The sequence below is a fragment of the Macrobrachium nipponense genome, chromosome 24, assembly GCF_015104395.2.
Source record: "Macrobrachium nipponense isolate FS-2020 chromosome 24, ASM1510439v2, whole genome shotgun sequence".
Classification (NCBI taxonomy): domain Eukaryota; kingdom Metazoa; phylum Arthropoda; class Malacostraca; order Decapoda; family Palaemonidae; genus Macrobrachium; species Macrobrachium nipponense.
In genome coordinates, this window is record NC_061091.1 from 66,750,790 (window position 1) to 66,778,014 (window position 27,225).

The 27,225-nt window shown below is 42.3% G+C and overlaps 1 protein-coding gene across 2 annotated transcripts; it reads right to left on the reverse strand.

Moving 5' to 3' along the window:
* Positions 1-2,551: 2,551 nt before the first annotated feature.
* LOC135205731 (heterogeneous nuclear ribonucleoprotein U-like protein 1) lies at positions 2,552-26,503 on the reverse strand. Of its 2 annotated transcripts, XM_064236817.1 has the most exons (10): positions 26,298-26,503; positions 25,629-25,933; positions 25,092-25,277; positions 24,386-24,508; positions 22,293-22,544; positions 14,212-14,380; positions 13,815-13,961; positions 11,957-13,161; positions 10,899-11,069; positions 2,552-2,990 (listed from the first exon to the last, which is right to left on the reverse strand). In XM_064236817.1, exons 1-10 carry the CDS (start codon positions 26,497-26,499, stop codon positions 2,757-2,759), a joined length of 2,994 nt encoding a protein of 997 aa, XP_064092887.1. In that variant the 5' UTR covers positions 26,500-26,503; the 3' UTR covers positions 2,552-2,756. The 2 variants fall into 2 exon arrangements, with proteins under 2 accessions (XP_064092887.1, XP_064092889.1); XM_064236819.1 differs by lacking the exon at positions 10,899-11,069.
* Positions 26,504-27,225: the final 722 nt, after the last annotated feature.

Sequence of the window (27,225 nt, forward strand, 5' to 3'; positions counted from 1 at the left end):
AAGCAAACGACGAGAAGCGGGGCAGAGAGGCGTCGAACACACACGTCCACATCGCTGTGAGGCCGAAAGCAAAAGTGATTTGTTTACCTCCCAGTCGCGCGCGCGCGCCTGTCGGACAAGCAGTTAACTACCGAACCCCTTGTTCGAAAGCTTACGACCTATCCAGCTGCCGCTAGTACCTTCCTATTGTAAAAGGACCGAAGGTTTGTATGCCATGTCGGAACAAACTTGATCTTAAAAGGACCTTGGATGGCTTTTCAGTTATCTGTAAAATAAATCTATTTACTTTGAAACAAAATCCTGAATCAAAATGGCTTTTCAATCTTCACAACACAGTTTGCACATACATCCCAGATAACATATCCTAGTTGTATTGTACACAATATTGCTGCTTATTTCTGGACAACAAGGAACAGTATAAAATCAATGGCATTTTAGTGCTGTAGACAGTACCCCCAATACTAATTAATATATATGACATTAATGCCTTGTATTCTTCCATTATGATATTGAAGGTAAATATTAAAATGTTCAAAATTTCAAAGTGCCACTTCAAGAACTGTCCTGCATAATACTCATATATTAGTCGATTTCTTCTCAACACAGTAATTGTCTACAAATCCTTGGGACCAACTCTTAGTTTAATAACGAACTCCATTGTCATTACACTTTAATAATTATTGTGGTTGCAATTTACACATACTAGACATCCTCTACAGTAAGGTTGAACTTGAAGACACCTGCACCCTCACAAAAAACACTGAATCACACAAATCGTGCAATGAAGAGGATTGCATAAAATACTAAAACCTTTAAATAAACAATATCTTTAATTATCCTTCTAAATTCAGTGATACAATATAAATTTGGATGAAAGAAATATGATGCATGAATGAGATAAATTAACACCCAATTCAGCAGCACTATTATTATCTTTACATTGTTACATGAATAAATTAACTCCTAACTAAACAGAATTTTCAAAAGTGGAAAAGTAAATAATCTGAAGGTAATGGAAGGTGCAATTATAATAAACAATCAAACTTACACCTAGCGAGATACTCTTGTACAATGTTCTTTCGCTACACAGTCCTAGCACTATGAACTATTGGCCTAATAAAATGGCGACTCATGCAAGTACTATTCCTAAAAAGTGTCCTACAAAGTGTTTGCTATAAAAACTTCAAAGGGAAGATGTAACTGCTCAGAGAGGAAGAAATTAAAGGAAATTAAACTATTTAAACTTTCTATGCAACATGTACAATTGAATTCATGACTTGGATCTTTCCTAGATAGTGACCCCTATAGGTTTTAAACCTGGAGGTAAGTATCCACCTTTGCAACACGTTGAGTACGAGCCCGTCGGGGCTTACCATAAAAACTAAAAAGACTTTAAATATCATAAAGACAATGACACCCCTCCCAAGGAAATATTAGATAACGACCCCAAAAAACCCTTGGGTGTCACTATCAAGGAAAGATCCCATTACTTCTTACCTTAAACAGAGCATTCTAACATTCTACGCTAACCTTATGAATCTTCCAAATCCTACTTGGCAATGCACTAATCGATTTTCCCTCACAACAGCAGACAGGAAAATTTTTCTGAGAGAAAGCATTTCCAAGCTTTTTTACACTGTAAGAACCAAATACATAATCACTATGACTCATATAAACATACATTACATTGCACCATCACTTAGGCTACCACTATTCATCCACTTCTAATAAGCAAGAAGAGCATTCCCGAACCACCTCTAGATACCCATCTCTTGATATCTACTGTTCCTTTTTGAGAAAATTTCTTCAACACTATATAATACAGGAGATCCTTATTATTCATACCATGCAAATTCACGACTTTGTACACAAGAGAAATAATGAACCTACATACCTGTAAATGCAATTTTCAAATAAAACCCCAGTTAGTTTGCAACATAGTTTTGTTACCCATTAGTCCATTAGTTTATACTTATATAAACATGAACAAAGATGATTCATCAGTGGAATTATACAGTATGTACTACTGTGTGAATATGCACACCAAGACATTCAGCATTACTTATGAAAACTTTGTAAAACAGGGAACATGTCTTGGAGTTGGAACATTTTTAAAATGTGAATGTAAACTGAAAAACATATGCTGCTTGGGCATAACAACAGCATGTGTATAATGTATAGTCAGATGTACAAGAAATATATATATATTTCAAGGGGACACAAAACCTCTCTCCCTATCTCTCTCTTTCTTGCCTTCTAAGTAAATTCTAACCCCTAGAATGGGGGAATAAAACGCTCCTTTATCGGAACAATAAGATCCCTCTATCAATCCTCAGAAGTTATAACTAGCAAATAGAGATTTTTCTTCATTATGGTTACAAGCAGTTATACATACACCTACTGTACATCAAAACGTGTAATAAATCCAGTTTACATTTGGTTTTTGACCAAGTATCATCATTTCAAAACATGAATGAACACAAACATTATTCAATGCAATTTCATAAAAAATACTTCATTAAAGTAAAACTAGTTCCTAAAATAAACAAAAATAGCTGTCAATCTGCAGCTATCAAATAACAAAAGAAAAAAAAAAAAAAAAAATCAACAGAGCCACATCTATGATAGATGAAGCTGATGTAGTACAGTGTATAAAGAAAATCTGGCCTGGATTAAAGCAAGACACATGATCTCTTATAACCACAATACTGAACCTCAGAAAATACAAAATTTCATTTCCTACAGCTAAGAGGCTTTTATGGCCTTTGTCCACGGTAGTTGGATCCATAATTCCATGGCTGGCCCCCGGGCCCTGATCCCCCGAGGTTTCCACCTCCACTCTGCTGGCCCCATCCTCCTCCTCCTCCTCCTCCTCCTCCTACTCCTCCTCCTCCACCTTCCCCACCAGGTGTATTACCCTGGTCAAATGGTCTCCCGTACGACTGTTGATTTGGTCCAGACATCTGCTGATTACCATATCCGCCATCATTCTGTAATCAAATACTCAAGTCACTAACATTTTCAAAACACGTTTTTTTATTTTCTCTCAGGTTGAGTGGTCTTTACCAAAACCTATTTAACTTGAATGTCAACATGAAAATAGGCAAATTATTCTTTTATTACAGTATACTACTGTTAATCTAAAGACAAAAGTAAGAAATGTTTCTGATGTCATTACAAGATGAACAAACATTGACTAATCCCTAATCCTCTTCAGCACTGAATATGAAAGTTGTTTTTACTGAATGTTATTTATGGGTAAGCCTTTAGCCTTTAATGTGAATGAAACATGTAGCAACATTAAGGGAGGAAAAAAATGAAATTGTTAAGATACAATAAAGTTTTACACATAGTACTTACCTGGCAGATATATACTTAGCTTATGTCTCTGACGTCCGACAGAATTCAAAACTCGCGGCACACGCTACAGGTAGGTCAGGTGATCACCCCCTACCGCCGCTGGGTGGCGGTAATAGGAAATCATTACCGTTTTCTGACAGAATTTTTCTTCCCCCTATCTCCTGAGGGGATGGATGGGTGGGCCATTCAAACGTATATATCTGCCAGGTAAGTATGTGTAAAACTTTATTGTATCTTAACAATTTCATTTTTACACATGCAACTTACCCGGCAGATATATACTTAGCTGATTGGCACCCTTGGAGGAGGGTAAGAGATAGTTACTCAATATGAATAGCAATTCAAAAAACAGGGAAAACAACTTTTGTTGTAGGTACTATAAATAAACTTAATACCTTGATTCCTACCTTACTTGGGCAGAAGACTTCATGAGTACTGTCTATGAGTCTGCTTGCCTCAAGAGTTCCAGTAAGGATGAGACCTGTCACTGAGAACCCTTCCGGATCATGTCAATGGGGGCTAGCCCGCTTACTCAACAGAGCCTTATTTGGATCGTACCAATGGGGCCTATCCCACTTACATGGTAGAGCTTCACCTTTGTCGTATCAACGGGGTACTAACACTCTTACAAGACAGAGCCTAGGTCCAAAACCACATTACAAGGAGCATGAAAACAACCAATCTCGACCACCTGACCACACTACTTTGTTATACACTACGATTGAAAATGGTACTTTTTCCTGACCACTTTCAATCGACCATAAAAACACCACACCAGATTAAAATTCCTAATCTATCTAAACTAAGCTAGATTGGTTTCAGCCCCCTGTCCCAGCACCGAATCCGCAGACACGTAAGGTCCGAGAGAGAAGCACTTATCATAAGTCACACGTACATCTCTCAAATAGTTAGACGCAAACACAGAATTGCATCTCCAATATGTGGATCCAATTAGTCGTTTAACGACAATATTCTTGTGGAAAGCTAATGAGGTTTGCTACGGCTCTGACCTCATGCGCTTTAACTCTCAGCTGCCCGAGGTATTCCTCTTCACAGGCAATATGTGCTTCTTTAATAATCTCTGATAAAGAATGCCTGTGCATTCTTTGACATCGTTCTTCTCGGATCTCTTACCGAGCACCAAAGGCTCTCTGAGTTTCCTCCCATTTGTTTTTTCCTCTCTAGATAGAACTTGAGGATCCTTACCGGACACAAGGTTCTCTCTATTTCTCTCTCCCTACCAGGGAAGTCAATCCTTTAACTTCAAACGTCCTTGGCCAAGGCTTAGAAGGATTCTCATTTTTGCTAAAAATAGGGGGTTTAAATGAACACACTGCAGAATCCTTCCTGAAGCCCACTGTGCCTTCTAAAGCCTGGAGTTCACTAATCCTTTTAGCTGATGCTAATGCAATAGAAAAAATCGATTTTCTAGTCAAGTCTCTGAACGATGAGTTATTGGGAGGTTCAAATTTCTCTGACATGAGAAACCTTAGTACCACTCCAGGTTCCAGCTGGGTGGTCTGGCTGTCTTGGACTTCGAAGTCTCAAATGATTTAATCAAATCGTGTAAATCTTTGTCATCCGTGATGTTTAGTCCTGTAGTCTAAACACCAAGGAAAGCATACTTTTATAACCTTTTATAGTCGAGACTGCAAGGTTACATTTTAGTCTCAATATAATAGGAAATCTGCTATTTCCGTCACAGAGGTACTGGAAGAGGATACATTCTGATTCCTGGCCCACCTTCGGAACACTTCCCACTTCGACTGGTACACGCGTATAGTTGACGGTCTCCTGGCCCTTGCAATTGCCTTTGCAGCAGCGCGTGAAAACCCCTTCGCTCTGACGAGTCCTTCGACAGTCTGAAGGCAGTCAGACCGAGCGCGGGGAGGTTTTTTGTGGTATCTGTCGAAGTGTGGCTGTCTGAGAAGATCGTTCCTTAAAGGAAGGTACCTTGGAAAATCTATCATCCATTCCAGTACCTCTGTGAACCACTCTTGAGCTGGCCAAATGGGGCGATTAGGGTCAATTTGCTCCTTTCGTCAGAACAAACTTCCTTATGACGTTTCCTATGATCTTGAGGAGGAAAAGCGTAGCCGTTCTATTCCTTCCCAATTTAGGAGGAGGCCGTCTATCGCTACTGCTCTTGATCTGAAATCGGAGAGCAGTAGTTCTCCAGCCTGGCATTCCAATGAGTTGCAAACAGGTCTATGTTTGACCTTCCCCATAGGTTCCAATTTGATTGCAGACCTCTGAGTGTAGAGTCCACTCCGTGGAAATGACTTGATCTCTCCTGCTCAACAAGTCTGCTCTGACGTTTTTCTCGCCTTGTATAAACCTCGTCAAGAGTGTGATGTTCCGCTCCTTTGACCATAGAAGAAGCTCTTTCGCCTTCTTGTACAGTGAGAGGGAGTGAGTCCCCCCCCTGTTTTCTTATGTAGGCTAGAGCTGTCGCGTTGTCGGAATTTACCTGCAACACTGAGTTTGCGACTTGGGCTTCCCACTGCCTGAGAGCTAGATGCACTGCCACTAAACTCTTTCTCGTTGATGTGCAGGCACCTGTTCCCCACTCCAGGTGCCTGACACTTCTCTCGGGCCCCAACGTCGCCCCCCATCCCGTCTCCGATGCGTCTGTAAACAACACTAGGGAGGGGTTCGGTAACTGCAGCGATAGTCCCTCGTTCAGTCTGCCTGGTTCTAACCACCAGCTGAGGTTTTTCTTTATCTCTCTGGACAGAGGAAAAGATTCCCACAGATCCTGATTCTTCTGGTCCCAATTCTCCTTCAGAAGAATTGAAGAGGTCTTATGAAGCCTCCCTAGAGAAACGAACTGTTCCAACGAGGAGAGGTCCCCAGAAGACTCATCCATTCCCTCGCGGAACATTGTTCTTGTTGCTCTAGGAAGGTCTTCACTTTTAGAATGCACCGTCCTGTCTTTCTATGGAACGGAAACACTTGAAAAAACCCAGAGAATCCATCAGAATCCCCAGATAGACAATGCTTTGCTGGGGATCCATCTGGGATTTCCCGAGGTTCACTAACAGTCCCAGAGACTGAGTCAAGTCCAACGTTGACCTTAGGTCCTCCAGACACTGATCCCTGGATTGCGAGCGAATCAACCAATCGTCGAGATACAGCGATATCCTTATTCCTTTTAAATGCAGCCAATGTGCTACATTTTTCATCATCCCGTGAAAACTTGGGGAGCTGTGGAAAGACCGAAACAATGGGCGCGAAACTGAAATACTTGGCCCTGTATCATAAATCTTAGATACCTTCTGGACGAGGGATGGATGGGTACATGAAAGTAGGCATCTTGTAGATCCAATGACACCATCCAATCCCCTTTTCTTAGCGCTGAAAGAACTGACGATGGTCGTCTCCATCGTGAACGTTTCGTTTTGATCACAAAGTGATTCAGAGCGCTTACGTCCCAGCACTGGTCTCCACTCCCCCGAGGCTTTTGGTACCAGAAAGAGGGCGATTGTAAAATCCTGGTGAATGAATGTCTAATACCCTTTTCTATAGCCTTCTTTTCTAGCATCTGTTTTGCACCAGATGTAATAGTGGCTTGGTTTTTTTAAAGGATCTCTGTATCTTGCCGCTAACTCCCTTGGAGTGGATGTTAAGGGCTTTTTTGGTCCCTGAAGGGGATCAGGTATCCTCTCTCGAGGATTGAGAGGGACCAGTTGTCCGCCCCTCTCTGAGCCCAGACTTTCGCGAACCTCAAAAGTCTTGGCTCCTACTGGAGTCTGGAGGACTCCTGTCTCACTGCGGCTTCGAGAATGGCCTTCGAGAAGATCGTCCTCTCTTGAAAGGCCTTCTACTCTTAGTTGCGGGTCTTGAGGTTGTTCTTCCTCGAAAGGGCTGTTGGAAAGACACCTTATTCGCTGTTCCCCTCTCTCTTAGCCATCGGCACAGCCGGTTTAAGCCTCTTGGCGGACTGAGCAAGAAGATCCTGCGTAGCTTTCTCCGACAGTGATCCTGAAACGTCCCTCACTGTCTCCTGAGGAAAAAGGTATTCCGAGAGTGGGGAGCAAAAGAGGATCTCTGTAAGGGCGAAACAGACTTGGAGAGAAACGAGCTATAAACTGATCTCTTTTTGGAGCACTCCTGCTCCAAAGAGAGATGCTACTTCTGTGGATCCATCCATGACTGCCTTGTCCAAGCATGAAAGGACACTTGATAACACCTCCATAGTCACGAACTCCGGATCTTGCGCTCTTTTTGCTAGAGCTCCTAAGGCCCAATCCATGAAGTTGAAGACTTCAAGTGTGCGAAATAGACCTTGAGTAAATGGTCCATCTCGCACATTCCCCAAGACGCTTTAGCCGAAAGTAGAGAGCGTCTTCTAGATGATTCTACTAGAGCAGAAAAATCAGCGTTTGCGAAGCCGGAAGGCCTAACCCCATGGGTTCCTTCGTCGTACCAGACACCCGCTTACCTGTCAATCTAGACGGAGGACACCAAAACACCGTCTTACCTGCCTCCTTCTTAACCAGGAGCCAGTTCTCCAGATTCTTGATGGCCTTTCTCATAGATAGAGTTGGCCGCATCTTGACAAAAGAGGGGGATTTTGCCAACTTAGTACTTGATAGCAGAGATCCCGGAGAAGGAGGATCAGCTGAACACAGCGAGTCCCCAAACTCCTGAAGAAGTAATGCAGAAAGTCTCTTATAATCAGAGACTCCTACTTTTTCGTCTCTTCCTCCTCCGAGACTTCCTCCAAGGTTACATTCGGAGAGGGAGACTTCTTCGGTGAAGAAGTCCTGGCAGGTATGCGACTCTTATCCTTCAAGAGCTCGTCAGGAGGAGCCGCCAGTTCAATACCCCGAGATATGTTTCCTCGGTAAAGAACAAACTCCGCTTTTCTTCGCTCCCTAGGTTCTTGATACCTACTAGGGGAGGATCTAGAGCCTGCGTTATTAGGCTCTTGGCGCCTATCCGGAGAAACACATCGTTTCTATTCTCGAGCGCCTACTATGAGGTAGGGCGCGAATCCAAAGTCAGGATCCTTTCAGGCTCTTGGCGCCTGTGAGGAGAGGCGCTTGCGCCTACTCTTCTGTGACTCTTAGGAGTAGGGCGCGCGCCTGACAAAAGGCTCCTTTCAGGCTCCTGAATCTTACGAGGAGAGGCGTCAGAGCCTACTCCTGATCTACCAGGATTAGGGCGCAAATCCCTGAAAGGCTCGTTTTAGGCTCTTGCTGCCTTTGAGGCGAAGCGCTTGCGCCTACTCTTGATCGTCTTACAGGAGTAGGGCGCAGATCCTCGATTAGGCTCCTTTCAGGCTCTTGACGCCTGCTAGGAGAACGGTAAGCGTCCGCTCTAGATACTCTTCCAGGAGTAGGACGCGAACCCCTGTTTAGGTTCTTCGTAGAATCTTGGAACCTGCTAGGAGAGGCGCTTGACTCCCTTGAAGAAAGCCTATCATAAGGTCTCGAGTAACTCAACGAGATCGATCAATCCAGGCGTCCTACTCGCACGTTGGCGCCTTCTAGAAAAATCATCCTTAGAAGGAGAGCCTTTCTCGCTTCTATCTCCTGAGCATGAGACGCTCTCGTTCTTTCCTACCACTTGCAGAGGAGATCCTACTCCTAGGAGATCGTTCGACAGATACGAACCGATCGTCTTCTCGCAAGGAGACTTTTTCCTTACTCCTACAAGGAGAGGATCTAGCGCCTACTTCTTGTCGCTTTGCGCTATGACTCCTAGCTTCAGAGCTTCTACGAGGAGAATACCATCTTCCCTGTCTCGACGAAGTTTTCAAAGGAGTCGTCTACTCTAGGAGGCGAATAGGTTCTTACTGGAGAAGATCGCCTATTATACTCCTCCTTCCCTAACAACCTCTTGACTGGAAGAGAGCGTCCCTTCCTGCGAGAAGGCTCCTTGCGCCTACTAGCGAAAGCGAGCCTACTAAAGAAGAGAGATTCTCTTGGAGGTCCAATAGGAATCTCTTAGTAGATAAAAAAAACGACGAATCCCTTCTGGAGAGGATTCCGGATCCTTCATAGCCTTCTTAGGCGCAGGAGAATACTCCGGAAAAGGCTCCGGGCTGGAGTCAAGAGCGCCTTCTCCTGGAGGTTTCCAGGCTCTCTTGAACGAGGGCGCGATTTGGAAGAAGAGCTCCATCCTCGTAGGAGAGGACGAATCAGAGTCGGAAAAACACTTCCTTAAGAGGCTTTTCCTATAGCTCTCTATAGCAGCCTGGGACGAGTCTACAGGACCTGCTGAAGGACGCCTGACCGTTGGGGATACTCTACATCCCCCTTGCGGCTTTCGACATTCCTCCTCCCCTGGGCATGGGAGTCTGAAAGAGGTCTAGGCCTAGGAGCGATGCGGAGTCGGTCAGACGCCCCCTCCACTGCACTGGGGACACTGCACTTATCACTAGACACATTCACCCTTACCTTGGTTTATATCTCGCAATTGCTGTTGCAAATTGCGGATTGAAGCTTCCACAGCGGCTCTCTCGGCAGACACATCTGCGGGTTCGCTGCGGGGGGAAGGAGCTGAAACCAAAAAGGAAGATGGCGAAGCTACTGCAGGGTTAGAAAATACTATCCTGTTCCGCAGAACAGGATCTACTTGAACTTCTAGCTGAAGCTTTTCTAATCCTATCCCTTTTTCTAACTTTTCTAACATACGAAGTTAGTTCTTTCCATTGTAATTCAGTTAAGTTCTCACATACATCACATGTATCCTTAACCGAACAATCCCTCCCCCTACATTTTACACACAGTGTGAGGGTCCAAAGTAGCCTTAGGCAACCTCACCTTGCATCCCTCATTTACACATACTCTAAACAGAGTTCCAGGTGTTGAAATCGGACATAATTACTAACTAAATAAATCCAACACAAAGCGTATGCCAACAACCAAAGATCAAATACTTCCCAAATAATCCTCGGCGAAGCAAGCAAGAAATTCTAAGCAGGAGCTACCAACAAAGTTGTTGTCAGCACCGGCGACAGAAAAATTCTGTCAGAAAACGGGAATGATTCCTATTACCGCCACCCAGCGGCGGTAGGGGGTGATCACCTGACCTACCTGTAGCGTGTGCCGCGAGTTTTGAATTCTGTCGGACGTCAGAGACATAAGCTAAGTATATATCAGCCGGGTAAGTTGCATGTGTAAAAACCTTAGATAGAACATGCAACTTGGACAGCATGACTCAAGCTGCTTTGATTTCTATTACTTTCCTTTCATTCTTTTGGCTTAGCTGTCCAACTTCTCACACTTTACCTTGCTTTAATATTCATCTCTCTTTCACGATCGAATCCCTGAGGCAAGTCCTGCGATTTTCTAGAAAAGCCCTACGAGGTGTTGTTATTAAACTAATTTATAATGGTGATAACAGAAAACAAAAGTAACTTTAGCCATAGCAGACAACTTCCTTTGCCATCTTGCTATTCTCTAATGTTATCAAGCTGATGTATGCAGACAGATTAGCTGTTAAATGAAGAGATTCCACAAGATCTTTCTGCAATTCCCTTTAAAAGTGTTCCTCCTCTGAAGTGGATTAACAAATCATGGACTTACTTGTCCCCAGTATTGCTGTTGGTTATATGAATTCCATCCACTGCCCTGACTTGGTCCGCCAGCAGAGGAGAGACTTCCACTACTGCTGCTTAAACTGCTGTATCCACTTGAGCGATCACTCTGGTCGAAGTTCCCATAACCACTGCTCCCACCTCCACCTCCCTGATTACCCTGAGGATTTCAGTGTATACTGTACTTTGTCTGTCCTTCACACTGGTATGTGATGCAGTACCAAAGGAGACTGACATTAAACAATAAAGTAAATTTTACATTCCCACTTTTGCACTAGAGAAATACTGCCAATGGCCTTTAATGTGGTAACCCATAACTTTTGACATAAAATCAATCGTTTGATTACATACAATAATAATTCATGATGTAAACCACTAAACCATCACTTCATTTCAGAGAAACACATCACAGATTTCACACCGAGTCTTAACTAATTAGTGGCCAAAACACAAGATACAACTGGACGACAGTTTCAACTAATCCCAGTAACATTCACAAATAACCAGCTACAACTGATTTCATTATTATCAAATAAGTTGCCAATGCAATTTGCATTCTTTGATTAATTCGACAACACACTACCAGTAGTTGTATCAAACTGGTACCTTTTCACATTTTCAGCATAAATTTAATTTATTTGTATTTGTATTTGTACTATATAGTATTAGTGGAGTCTTCAACATATTCAGTACAGAAGCACGCATCCAATAAAAATATATGATGAAAACCTTCACGGCAAATGATGACTAAGTAATAAATTAGGTTTACCTCTGGCCCAAGATTTAAGAGGAAAAAAACAAAATTCAATATACAATCACCAGACATGCAGTCCCGCTTACACAAAGGACCTTAAGTAAAAAATATTACAATAGTCCATATAAATCTTTCATCATCATGTGTCCAAGTAAATTGGTAACTTTAAACAATCAAGAGATCTCGACTCTCGACATTTCTGGTTACCAAATTTCTGGATATTTTCCTATGCCAGAAGCTACCTTGCCTTCACGTCGTTATGAGGACCCACTAAAAGACACCTGCATACTCACCATACTTCTCAAGTTGCTCAAGTTGTCATGGTTGCCAAATCCTCTATTGCTGCCACCGAAGCTGTCACGACTATAACCTCCTCCAAGGCTGCTGCTGCTCTCACTACGGGAATCTCGTTCTCGGTCCATGCTGTAGCTTCTGTTGCTGCTGCCAAAATTACCGCCAAAGTTATCACTACCCCCACGATTATAATCACGATCCATACCTCTCTGCGTATCTCTACTGAAACTACCTCTCATTTCACTTCGGTCGCCATTATCAAAGCCAAACCCTCTGTTGTTATCCCTGCTACTACCACCAAAATTATCTCTGCTGTAACTACCACGACCACTATCACCACCGCCTCTGCTAAAATCTCTATTACCCCTGTCCATATCAAGTCCTCTCGTCATATCTCTGTTGCCACCAAAATTACTCTGCCCAAACCCTCCTGAACTATAATTATCTCCACCCCGATTATCTTTATCAAAACTTCTAAATGAGTCTCTGTTTCTACCAAAGTTGTTTTGACCATACCTTCCTCGGTTATCATTACTTCTGTCAAAGTCTCTATTACCTGAGCTCCGATCTCCATCAAAACCTCTTGAACCACCCAATTCATTATCTCTTTGGTAACTTTCATTATTATTTCTGTATCCCTGATTATCTCTGTCCATACCATACCCTCCAGGGCCATCCCTGTTCCCAAAACCTCCACGACCAAATCCTCCTCGATTACTGTCTCCTCCACGGCCAAATCCCCCTCTGTTACTGTCAGTACCTCTGCCAAACCCTCCACGACCTCCATCATCACTGCTCCTGTCAAATCCACCCACATTACCATCACCCCGACTATTATCGCCCCCTTGGTCAAACCTTGATCGACTGTTGTCCCCACCACGGTCAAATCTACTTTCACCACCCCGATCAAATCTACTCTCGCCTCGGTCAAACCGACTCTCACTCCCTCGACCGAACCCACCACCATTATCGCCACGGTTGAATCCACCTCTGTTCCCAAAACCACCACGTCCTCCCTCACTGCCACGGGCAAAGCCACCTCTACTCTCACGTCCAAAGCCACCCCGTGAATTTTCACTGCTTTGGTCACTGTTTGAGTCCCTGCTATTCCCACCAAAGTTATCTCTGTTATAACCACCCCGATTACTACTGGAATTTCGATCTCTGTTCCATCCGCCACGGAAATTGCCACCACCACCACGACCTGAAAACAGGGACAAACAAGGAAACTGAGTGTTAAACAAAATTTCATCAAACAAAATAACTATCAATAAATTAATATGATTACCTTTAAGTACATAAGTTATATAATCCACCAAATACATTTTCATTACTAGTTCTAAGTTTGAGTCTGTTGTTAACAAGAACTAGCTTACACTTCAGTTCCTGAATTATTTGTGAAGGTCTCAAAAATAGTAGAAAGGATTAGGGACTCAATGAGATAAAACTCTGTACATATTCTCTCTATGGTGGCAGATTTGGGACAGAAAACATGCAAACACACTGCACTTATTTAAATATAGCAATTTCATTTAACCAAACAATCAAAGAGTTTGATATAATGCAGGAAATGTCAGGGAATTTGTCAAGAACCATTAAATGAGAGCTCTGTTGAAAAGCTGGTTAATGGGAATCCGTAAGTCAGATTTCAAGGCATTCAGTAACCGTGTCCAAATCCTCTCTCTCCTTTAGTACTTAACAGATTCTACAAAACAAGCAAACCAATTCACAACTCTGTCATGAACCCGAACTGCTAATTACTACTCGACCCCTTTTTTCACACTTCATCCAAAAACTTCTGTATATACTGACAAAAACAATCACATTACCAACAGAATTAATCTCTAGAAGACTTACCACCTCTCACAGGCTTCTTGACATAACCTGCCCTTTGTGCCTCTTGGTTGTACTGTTCAACCAATTTGGCAGCTTCTTCAGCATTCAACTCTACGAAGTCCACAGCATCGAATATTTCATCATCCACCTCTGGTATTGTGAAGTTAGCTGATATAAAGAGAACAAAGTCATCAGAAGTATCTAAATGCAATACATAAAAGAATAGAGTACAGGATACTACTGCTCTCTTAAGTCTCCTATTATTAGACAAGATAAAAATTTGAGTAAATGAAGAAAATATTAGAAAACAATACAAGAATCCAAATATTAAATGCCTACATTCCACAGTGAACATATCACACTGGAACCAGTTAAATTGAAACTGCAACAACTGCTTTAAAAATACACATTTTCATACCTTTCATTTCCAATACAGCAGAGTCAGGAACATTTTTACCCTCCTGTCTAATTTGCTTCTCAGTACGCCTCTGGAACTCGGCATCATCTGGAACGAGGACCACGGCTCGGCGATAAAATCCTGGGAATCCTTTCATTTTACGCCTGCGTGCTGAGGGATATACATTTGTCTGAAAGAGAAAGTTATAAAAGAAAATTTGAAAATAAAGATTTTATAAATTTACAATTGAATCTTTCATATGACTTACAAACAAATCTTCCATATATGTTTTCTATTGAATACAAAAAGCAAATGAAAATACACAATACACTGAAGTTTTCTCAAACAATCAAATCATCATCTCAGGTATTTTAACGACACCACTGAGCTAATTCACTTGGCTATCATAGGGTGGGCTTGAAGGATGCCTTTCTTACTCAAAGTTTCCATTCAACTTAAATATTAAATTATGGATTTTAAAACATTTCATAAATGCTTTATTGTCTACTGTATTTTGGAGTCAAAACAAAAAACTTTGCAACTGTTAAGTGCTACTTCACATTCTGTAAATACTACTATAGGGACTGGATCATGTGGGCTATTCATCAAATACCTAGGGATCAATGGAGTGACCAATTCTATTAACAGTCAAATTTGCTTGTGTTTGTCATTTCTTTCAATACAACCAATTCCGTGATCCAACATTGGGCTTTATCGGTTCCACAGCAACAATCATACCATCTAAGTTAATTGGAGGAGTATATGCAGTTCTTGCAAGCAACCCCATCTCAACTCACATTCATTCCAGTTTTCTAATGGGAATTTATTCAGTTATGCTGGAAAACAGCTTTTTATCTCCTCATACCCAAAAATTTTATACAAGCTCGAACAGTTCACAGAAAAAAATGAAAAAGCAAACATTTCACACATACAAGTTTACTTTACCAATAACAATGAGATTGATACTGTATATTTCTAATGAAGTATATAAAGATTTCTATCAAAATAAAAACATGATATTGTTATAATACAATAAAGTTTCATACATACTTACCTGGCAGATATATACTTAGCTAAGACTCCGTCGTCCCCGACAGAAATTCAAATTTCGCGCCACTCGCTACCGGTAGGTCAGGTGATCTACCTGCCTGCCCTGGGCGGCAGGACTAGGAACCATTCCCGTTTTCTATCATATTTTCTCTCTTCCACCTGTCTCCTGCGGGGAGGCTGGGTGGGCCATTAATCGTATATATCTGCCAGGTAAGTATGTATGAAACTTTATTGTATTATAGAACAATATCATTTTCATACAATGAACTTACCTGTCAGAGATATACTTAGCTGATTGGCACCCTTTGGTGGAGGGTCAGAGACAGCTAATATGGAATAGACAGGTAAACAACATATGTTGTAGGTATAAAAGAAAAACCTTGGTTCCTACCTGATAGGTGGTAGACTTCGTGGCTGTAGCCCGGTAGTCTGCATCACCTCAAGACTTTAGCGAAATATTAGATCTATGGCTAGAGTTCTTGTGGGTCTGTCGATGGGTATAATGAACGCGCCGCTTACTCGGCAGAGCCTAAAAGGACTTTGTCAATGGGTACTGGACCACTTCTATGACAACACACCTTGTGAAGGAGCATAACCAATCCCGACCACCTGATCCTAACCACCATGTTAGTATATAGAATTGTTCTGAGTTATCCCCGAACTCATTACAAAAAACCCATAACTCGAAACGAAAAACGCTTCATACAAAAATTCTCAAAAAAAAACAAAAAAATTTTAATACTCCTCTAAAAGATATCACAAGAGTTCCTTACTGAATAACAGTGACTGGCCACCAGTGCAGCACCGAGCCCTCTTTGTCAGCAGAAATCTAGAACATATCTGGTAGAAGGTATGTACAAAGTTAAGGATTGGTGTTTGCTCCCGTACCCAGTATTGTATCCGCCGATACAAAAAGGTCCCAGAGAAAAACATTTCTTGTAGGTCACGCGAACGTCTTTAAGATAGTGAGATGTAAAAACCGAATTGCACCTCCAATATGTCGTATCAATGATTTTCTTTAACGACATATTTTTCTGAAAAGAGAGAGACGTCGCCACTGCTCTAACTTCATGGGCTTTACTCTTAAAAGGCGGAAAAGAGTCGTCAGGACAGAACTTGTGAGCATCTGTAATGACGCTCCTAATGAAGAAAAGCTTAATGCGTTCTTAGACATGATTCTTGTGGGTCCTTAATCGAACACCAAAGACTTTGTCTAGAGCCCTCCCATTTGTTTCTTTCTTTGTAAGAAGAACTTCAAGGCTCTTACGGGCAAAGAGACCTCTCTGTTTCTCTCCCTACTAGACTCGATAAGCCTTTGATCTCGAATCTCTTGGGCCAGGGAGTTCGATGGATTTTCATTTTTCCCTAGAAAAAGAGTTCTAAACGAGCAGAAGGCCGAGGTCTTTGTTAAAGCCGACTTCATCTTCCAGGGCATGAAGTTCCCCAACTCTTTTGGCTGTCGCCAAAGATAGGAGAAACAAGCATTTCTTGTATATCCCTGAACGAAGCTACATGGGGAGGCTCAAATCTGTCGACGAAAGGAACTTGAGAACTACATCCAGGTTCCAGCTGGGAGGAGTTAGTTCCTTAGATTTTGTCGTTTCAAACGATCTAATCAAGTCGTGCAGATCTTTATTCTCAGCAATCTCTAGGCCTCTGTTTCTAAAGACTGCCGAATAAAGCATGCTCCTGTATCCTTTGATCGTCGATACCGACAAATGAGAGACCTCTCTCAAGAACAAAGGAAATCAGCGATTTGTTTCGGTTATAGAGGTACTGGAGGAGGACAACTTCTAGACTTACACCACCTTCTGAATACCTCCCACTTCGACTGATAGACTCGTCTAGTGGAAGCTCTGCGGGCTCTAGCGATAGCGCTTTGCAGCAGCTTCGCGAGAAAAACCCCTCGCTCTGACAAGTCTTTCGATAGTCGAAAGGCAGTCAGCGCGAGAGCGGGGAGGTTTTGATGAAACCTCTCGAAGTGTGGCTGTCTGAGAAGATCCATCCTTTTTGGAAGGGATCTTGGGAAGTCTACTGTCCACTCAGCACCTCTGCAAACGCCAATCTTGTGCTGGCCAAAACGGGGCTATCAGGGTCATCCTTGTCCCGTTGGACGCTACGAACTTTCTCAACACTTGTCCAGGATTTTGAAAGGGGGGAAAGCGTACACGTCCACACGAGACCAGTCTAGCAGGAAGGCGTCGACCACGAGAGCTCTTGGGTCTTCCACCACTGAACAAAAGACTTCCAGCCTTTTGGAAAGGAATGTGGCGAACAGATCTACGTGAGGAGTGCCCCAAAGATCCAAAGACTCTGACACACCTCTGAATGAAGAGTCCATTCTGTGTGAAGGACCTGGCTTCTTCCCTTGATCAGTCCCTGTCCGCCCTGACGTTTCTCGTACCCTGAACAAATCTTGTCAGGAGGGAGATGTTTCTCTGTGAGGCCCAAATTAGCAGATCTCTTGCTATCTCGTTTAGAGACACGGAGTGCGTTCCTCCTTGCTTCCGAATGTAGGACAGGGCTGTAGTGTTGTCCACATTCACTTGGACCACACTGTTCGTCACAAAGGGTTCGAAGAACTTTAGCGCCAAGTTGAACTGCTAGAAGTTCGTTTGCAATTTATGTGCCAGGACACCTGTGTTGCCTTCCAGGTGCCTGACACTTCTCTCGTCCTAGTGTTGCTCCCCAACCCTTCTCCGATGCGTCTGAATACAACACTCGGCTTGGGTTCGGAACTTCCAGAGAAATTCCCTTGTTCTCTTTTAGAGGGGACAACCACCATTGCAGGTGTGGTTTCATCTCCATTGGAAGGAGAAAACTGTCGGAGAGAAGTCCCGTCTTCCAGTTCCAAGATCTCCTTAGGAAAAACTGAAGAGGACGAAGATGCAGTCTTCCTAGAGGAAAGAACTGTTCGAGCGAGGAAAGGGTGCCTAGAAGGCTTAACCATTCCCTCGCCGAAGTCCGTTCTTTCCCTAAGAAGAGAGAGACTTTTTCCAAGCCTCTCACGATTCTCTCTTGCGAAGGAAATACTCGAAAACCCCGAGAATCCACCTGAATCCCCAGATAGACCAGTTCTGTCTGGGAATCAGCTGTGACTTCTCGAGGTTCACGAGTAGTCCCAACGCCTTTATCAGGTCTCTAGGGTCAAAGAAAGGTCCTCCAAACACTGTCTCTCTGTTCTGGCCCTGATGAGCCAATCGTCCAGATATAGAGAGATGTTGACGCCTTTGAGGTGAAGAAACCTCGCCACATTCTTCATCAGGTTTGTGAAGACCTGAGGATCTGTGGACAGGCCGAACACAAGGCCTGAACTGAAAGACGTCCTTTCCCCCCGTCATGAAACGGAGGTACTTCTTCGACGAAGGGTGAATCGGGACATGAAAATAGGCGTCCTGGAGATCCAGCGACACCATCCAATCTCCTTGACGCAAAGCCGCCAGGACTGAGGCCGAAGTCTCCATAGAGAACTTCTCCTTTAGAACGAACTTGTTCAGAGCGCTGACATCTAGTACTGGTCTCCAGCCCCCCGAGGCTTTCGCAACCAGGAAAAGCCGATTGTAAAACCCCGGAGAGTTTTGCTCTAGAACTAATTCTATAGCTCTTTTGTCCCACATTTGATTCACCATCAGACGAAGAGTATCCCTCAGTACAGGGTCCCTGATCTGGCTGACAGTTCCCGCGGAATGGTCGTTAGGGGAGGACTGTCTTGGAAGGGGATAAGATATCCCTTCCTGATTATGGACATGGAAGAGGCCGTTCCGAGTTTATGAGTGACCAGGCGTCTGCAAATTCGAGAAGCCTGGCACCCACTGGTGTTTGGAGGTTGTCTGTCTCACTTCCCTTTCTTAAAGGGACGGGAAGAAGCCTTACCTCTCCTCTCAGGACCTCTTCTCTTAGAGGTAGCTCTGGAGAGAGGGCCTCCTCGAAAGGGCTGAACCGTAGAAGTCGGTCCTTTCTTGTCAACCGAAACAAGTGGTCTCTTCTTCCTTGCAGTTTGCAGGAGAAGATCCTGTGTCGCCTTCTCAGTCAGTGATCGAGAAATGTCCTTCACTAACTGAGAAGGAAACAGGAAGTCAGACATGGGAGCGAAAACCAGGGCTGCTCTCCTGGGAGGAGAAACCGCCTTGGTTAGGAAGGAACTAAAAATACTCCTCTTCTTAAGGAGTACTGCTCCGAAAAGAGAGGAGATTTCTCCCGATCCGTCTTGTACTGCCTTGTCAATACAAGCAAGAATACTCAGAATGACTTCGGGGTCTAGACCTTCCGATCATGAGCCTTCTTAGACATCACCCCAAGGGACCAGTCTAGGAAATTAAACACTTCCAAAATATGGAAGAGTCCCTTGAGGAGATGATCCGTCTCCGAAATCGCCCAAGACACGCGAGCTCCATTCAAAGCGTGTCTCCGTGACGAATCAACCAAGGTTGAAAAGTCCGCTTCGGCTGCCGCTGGGAGAGAAAGGCCCATGTTCTCCCCAGTTCGGTACCAGAAACCTCTCTTGCCAGAAAGTATGGCTGGAGGCATACAGAAGGTGGTTCTGCCCCACATCCTTTCTTTGACAACATCCATTTGTCTAAGGACTGAAGCGCTCTCTTCATAGAGATCGTAGGTCTCATCTTCAAGACCGACGAAGACTTAGGTACAACCGCACTCGAAAACAGTGATCAAGGCGAAGGAGGAGCCGCAGGAGTTAAGGAATCTCCGTATTCCTGCAAAAGAAGGTCAGTCAGAACTTTATAGTTAGAGACTCCTTCTACCGTCACCCTCTTCTTCCGAATCTCCTTCTACACCTTGTGGAGAATCGGCCTGAAAAACGAGAGGATCTTCATCCCGTTCTCTCTCTACTGGTGACAAGCTCCTACTAGGAGAGGGACTCATAGAGTGAACAGACTCTCTCTCAAGTCTAAAAGAAGTCTCGCGTCTGCTTGACTTCTCACGCCTGGAAAGCTCCTCGCGCTTGGCTGGCGCTTCTCGCTTGGCTGGAGCTTGTTGCCTGGCTGGCATCTCGCGCCTGGCTGACGCCTCGCGCTTGTCTGGCGCCTCACGCAAAGCTGACTCCTCGCGCCTGGCTGGCGTCTCGCGCTTGGCTGAATCCTCGCGCCTGGCTGGCGCCTCGCGCTTGGCTGAATCCTCGCGCCTAACTGGCGCCTCGCGCCTGGCTGGCGCCTCACGCCTGAGCGTATCCTGATCTAGAGCAACTCGCTCGGATAGATCCTGACGCTTGTACGACTCTTCGCGCCTGGAAGACGTCCCATGTCTGGAGGACGCTTCACGTCTGGCCGGTGAAAGAAGACGAGACTTCTTAATAGGAAGTCTAGCGTCCTTCTTGCGAGGGGGATCCCTCGAAAGAACTCCAACCAAAGAGGCTATCTGCTCTTGAACTGCAAGCAATATCCTCTTGGAAGCCACACCAGCGTCCTCTTCAATAGAAGAAGCAGGAGAACTCGAAGGAGTGCGATCCTCAAACACTGTTCGAGGAGGCGTCGAAACCAGCTTAGCCTTCTTGATAGAAGAAGGAGCTTCTTCCGAGAAGCGTTCCGGGCTCGAGTCGAACGCGCGCTCTGCCAATGCCTTTTCAGTGGGGCCTAGAAAGATCCGAGTCCTTCCACCCTCGTTTAGGTGAAGGAGAACCGGGACGACGAGAAACAATCTCGTAGGACGTTCTATAGAGCGGTCCTGAGCAGACTGTAACGAAACAGAACCTGCTGAAGGGACGCCTGACCGTTGGGGATTCCCCACAACCTCCGTACGACTTTCGACTTTCCTACTCCTCTGGGTATGTGAGTTTGGAAGAGGTCTAGGCCTGGGAGCATCGCAGGGACGGTCAGACGCCCCCTCCACAACACTGGGAACACTCACTTCACTTAGTAATTCACAATCACTAGCCTTACCTTGCATGGCCGCCATCTTTGTCTTCATTTTACGAAGAGTAGCCTTCAGATTGGCGATTTCAGAAGCCGAATCCGAATGCAAAGCCTGTGAGGATTCAGATACATAGGGAGAATCATATTCATTAATAAAAGGAGAGTTAGACTCAGAAAAAGGCTCAATAGGCCTTGTACTCACACTCTTTTGTGCAGCCCGTCTAATTCTATCCCTCTCTAACTTCTAAGTAAGAAGTTAGTCTTCCATTCATTAGCATTCAACTTTTCACACTCAATACAGGTGTTAGCCAAAGAACAGTCAAACCCCCTACACTTACGACATACAGTGTGAGGATCAACCGAAGCCTTCGGTATCCTCACCTTGCAGCCTACATTCACACACACTCTCACACTAACACTTGAATCAGACATTCTATTAGAAAAATCAAAAGCAAGTCCAAATCCAGTCCACAGTAGCGAATGCCAAAACAACGATCCAGTACGTCACCAAGAAATCCAATATAGATGATCAAAAAAAAGTCTTGAAAAGCGAATTCCAGTCAGGAGGTAGTAACAACAATGTTGATACCACCGGCGACAGAGAAAATATGATAGAAAACGGGATGGTTCCATGGTTCCTAGTCCTGCCGCCCAGGGCAGGCAGGTAGATCACCTGACCTACCGGTAGCGAGTGGCGCGAAATTTGAATTTCTGTCGGGGACGACGGAGTCTTAGCTAAGTATATATCTGACAGGTAAGTTCATTGTATGAAATAACTATTTCCTAAATCTAAATTAACCAAACCAACAATAAGGGAGGTGATCAGACAATCTACAATTATCCCCTAAAATGTATACATCAAGTTTTGCAGTGGTCTTTATAGCCATGTGTAAAAAAGGGTCAGTAATGACAGAAACACATAAAATTGCAGTAATTTCACTTCCTATTATATCCCAACAGGGGCTAGTGCCATTCTTACACCCTTTTTACTGCACCTTCGTTCATATTTTCCTAGTTCCATCTTACTTTCCACTCTCTCCTAACAATTGTTACATAGTGCAACTGACAATTTTTCATCCTGTTATGCCTTCAAAACTTTATTACTCTCGGTTTCCTTTTCAGCGATGAATGACCTCACAAGTCCTAGATGTTATATTCCATTTTATTCCCACCACTGTCATTCACCTGATCAATGATGAAGTTCCGTTTCCGTTTGTAAGACATCTCCAAAAGTTTGTTGAGGCACTTCGTGCACTTCTCAATGAGGGCGTCCCATCTGCCGTGGTAGTTGCGTTTCCTTGTGAGACCATTCACTTTCATCTTGTCAATGAGGAAATTGGTTCCCAAAACATAAAACTTCTTCTCAGGGTGCTCTTTACAGTATTTCTCAACCCAAGTGGTCTTTCCACAAGCCGGAAGGCCTACCATCATGATAACCTGAAATAAATATAGGCAATAAATAATTTATCATGAAGGAATACAATTTCATGCAGTGGCAAACAAAATTATAGCAAAAATTAATTTCTTCCCATACAGACGTAACAATTTGAGCACATTATGCTAAAGATTCTTAATATGTATATGTATTTATTCCACAGAAATTACATAAGGGAATGCTGGACCTGCTTCTTAAGAGAAAACAAAAAATAAGAATGGTGAAATTAATGCTATGATAAAATGAAGCACTGCCATAAAAAAAACCCTTCCCAGCACCTCACAAGCAAACACTGACCAGATAGAATACTTTCAACGTCAATCAAAACCTGCACAAAAATTCCCTGTATAAGTCTCGAGATAAGAGGAAATGCCAGTTAAGAACAGCCAACAAAATGTGTTTCTTTTCAAGACCATAGCTCACAAGAGCTAACAAATACAAGACCTCTCACAGAAGCAATCAGATTTAAACGAATGAACAATTATCCTTAACCCTTACTGGACAGACAGAGAGGCCCTTTTGATCTCCAATAACTACACATCAAACACCCCGATTCAGATCATACAAGTAATCTTATTTCACGCTATAAAATTTGAACAAACTCTGGGCAAAAACGTCCCTAGACTAACACCTCAGTTGTCCAGGATACGAGGAGATTAGTGTGACAAGGTCTCATGGGGAGTATATACATACTGCATTTTCCTGACCCAAGGCATTTTGCGTATATTTTTCCATGAATATCCCAAGAGATTGTTGGTTTTGGTTCTTATTTTGCAAAATAAAGCACAAAGTTATGCATTAGAAAAAACATGTATAACTTACTGAAAGATTCTGCATCTCTTCACCCCAGTACATCTCATAAATGTTTTCCATATAAACATACTAAATAATTGTTACAGAGTTTAATTCTTATTTGTTACGATATGTTTTAATTGTAATCTCACAAACTAAAAAAATTCAGTAGAAATAACAGGTATAACCTAAGAAAATTAACATATTCTATAAAATTTTAGAAATATTCACTTGCAATTACGTGTACTAGGAAGGTACAGTCAATTTGTTCACATCTTTTTCTTACCCCTTGTGCATTTCACACATCTTTCCACTGATGTGGTCTTTTTTAAAGTGGCCAACTTCAAATTTTGGTGGGTTAGGAGTGTTCTCAACACACTTTAGCCTGTCTAGTAAGGGTTAAGAAGGATGAGACCTTTGTTTCATTTAAGCAAGATATACAATTGTAAAAGGTTGTTAAGTCTGCAAATACATAACAGCAACACAAATTTAAGAAAACAATATCAAGGAAACCAAATGTATACAAAACATTTAACTTTAGTGCTTACCAAGTGTTATATCCTATCAAATTCCTACAGCAAACAGACTGACTCCAGGGTTTTTCATTACACTGATGTAATGAAAAACCCTGAAAATGTCTCCGAAACCCCCACCCAAAAAAAACAATCATTCATCTTGCAACTGCCATGAGGTTAAAGTCAAACCTAAATATTAGAACTGGTATTAAGAATGGGATTTTGAAAATATTTTTATAAACTATTTTATATCACCCTTCATAAATTACATCTCAGTGGCTGCATTGTTTTCTAACTAAAGTTTTTCTACAGACTACCCTCCAAGCCTTCTTATTTCCCCTCAATGAACAAAGAACAGTTAAATAGCATGTCTTACTAGTGCTGTACTTAAATTTGATAAATTAAAGTTTCTTAAGAAATTAATTATCAAAAGTAACACTTACAACCATAAAAATATGTAGTTTCCAAGCCTTTCTAAAATGAAGATGCATTTCACACCATATGAAAAGCAGTTTACAATGGGAATGAATACCTACCTCAGAATCCTGTCGTGTCTGAGGCCCCTGTGAACCCAACACCCTCTCCTCCAGAGGGATCTGATCAACAAATGTATATCTTGCCATGGGCTGGAACCATGGATATTCTGAGCCAAAGTTCACCTGTTGGTAATAAAAATTCACTTAGCCTCATGTGAAACAGGTATACACAGTGTTGAGTTTTCTATGATGACGCATTCAATTTCTCTCCATGACCTAGAGGAAACAACTTGTTGAGAAAATGACAACTACATTTTTTTGTGCCAAACTGACTGGATTGTAACTTTAACTTGCACCAGAGGCCCCATGAACCACACTTCACTTAAAATGCAAAACCACTCCACTTCCCAGGCAAATCTATGTCCTCTTCATCAGAAGACATACAAAAGTTCTTGAAAATTTTAAAATACAGATAAGTTATTAGTACCAAAAAATGACTAAGTTACAGGATGCAAATATATTTAGGTGTAATAAGAAATACAGAGGAAATTAAACAGCCTAATCATTCACAAAAACATAATATAAAAAATGGCAAGATAGGCAATCTATAAAACTCAAAACTTCTCATAAATTATAAATGCTTTAAATATAAACAATTTAATATGTATTTCTTGTATAAACCCCACAGGAACAAACAAGGAAACATAACTTGCAACTTTCCCAGACGAAAATGTACAATTAATGTGAAAAAGTTCCAAATACAAACCTTGAAGGTACAATTCTTGGTCAAGATGTGAGGAAACAAAGCTTTTCCCTGTAGGCTACGATGAGACACTTCATAGCACTTCCCAAAATTCCTCCCATTCACGCTGAACGACATGGTGATGGGCTCAGCATCCATGTCTAAAAAGCAGCCTATGACATCACCTTTTCCAAAGGGTCGTCCATAATCCTGTAGAACAATACTGGTTAGTATTAAACTTGGATTGTTTTGCAAAAACTCTCCTTGCAGTCTTTTACTTTTCATCTATACCCATCATTCTCTGTATCTCCTTTGTCTCTGTTCTTTACCGTTACTGTGCTCGAATTTTCATTTCTTACCTAAAAACAATTCTGGCAAGCCCTATGCAAGTAAAAATGTGTTTGCCACATACTATTTGTATGCAATAGACCGGTGTGATAATTCATCCTTTGGCATCCTAAAAACTCCTTAAAAGAAACTCATAGTAAAAATGTTTCTTACTCCATAATCTTAGTTGTGAATGTGTAAAAACCATGCAAAATTTTCAAAGAAATATCTTACTTTGAATTTCAAGTCGGTGGATGCCTTTGCTGTTCCACCATAACCATAGCTGAAGGGCTCCTCTCCAAGCGTCATTCCGGCATCATCAATGGACCACCCACATCGTAGAACATGGGGATGTTGTTCTTCTTCGAGGTGGGGAACTGCCAAGTGATCCTCTACCTTAACCTCATAGAATAAGCGACCACGCAGGAAGCCATATCTAGCACGAACTCCATGCCATACATAAGCAAAACCATCTGAAGTCATAGGTGTTGCACTCAAGAAGGTCTCTTTATCTATGATCAAACTCAAGTCACTGTTGTCTGTGGAACATAAGTCACAAATCAAATGGCATCTCTGTTCACAGATACATCAGAATAAATTTAAGGTAAGTTTTACATAATTTCTCAATAATAACTGGGTTATAATTACTGTGCTATAGTTTTACAATGATCAAAGGAAATCTATAATTTCACAAGACTAATGTGGCATTAATTAAGCACAACTTGGATCACTACTTTTTAGAAACAACAGTCTCATACTGTACATCACTGGCTGAAACTGACTGAAGACTGTACAACATTGCATATAACTTTCCATAAGCAAATCTGAGAAACACCAATTATGCAAGTTATATAAGCAATTCCCTTTGCTTCATCAAAAGAAAAAATTATTAAGCAAACTTACACCAGTCAAGAATCACTGCCTCTTTATCATAATCAGGGTCATCGTCTGTATGTTTATCAGTACTTTCAGGACGATATCTCTTGGAATCTGGGGGCCCTGGCTCACTGGATGATTGCCGCTTCTCACCTCGTCTCTCTTCAAAGGGTTCTTGTTTTGGTTCAGCAAATTCTTGTTTGATTTCAGGTGGTTCAACGTTTGACATTGGCAGAAAAAACAAAAAACTCCTTGGCGGTGGACCTTCATGATCAGCATCTGTTCCCTCTTAATGCCTATAAAAATGAAAAAAGATATAGTAGTATACGTAACTCAATAATATACAATAATGTAATTAAAAACTGTAGGCATTACCTAGTTTAAACAGTCTCAACCTATGCCATTCCGATCTTATGATGCTATTAAAAAATATTCATAAAAAATCTGGTTCCAACATAAGCGGAGCCTCGGTAATCACAGGGGATGGGGACCACAACCACCGAAAATATTTTTACAGTGAAAAGAGATGAAACATCAATGGTAAATGGTAATAAAATATTCTCTTGTATACTGTTATGTGTGATACATATAACAACTACGGTAATAGCGTACTGTTGTACGATGATTGAAAATACAAGCCCAAACGGATGTTATCCAGTTCGGTTGTACTTAGAAAAAAAAAAAGTAGTTTCTCGTTCGGTTGTTCATGGCTGTACACGTTCACGCAATGAGTATAACGTTAAAACCATACTTTCATCATTCTCTTTTGCTGTTATTGAACTTATGTAACTAGAAGATGAATAAAGTTAGGCCATTGTAATTGATCTCTCATAAAATCGGACTATCGTAAGACTAATAATCGTAACTTGAACACTACAGCTACACTACTGTATAAACTTTATTATATCTTTACATACTCTAGACACCCAATGGATTAAAGCTAGGCTTTTTTCAC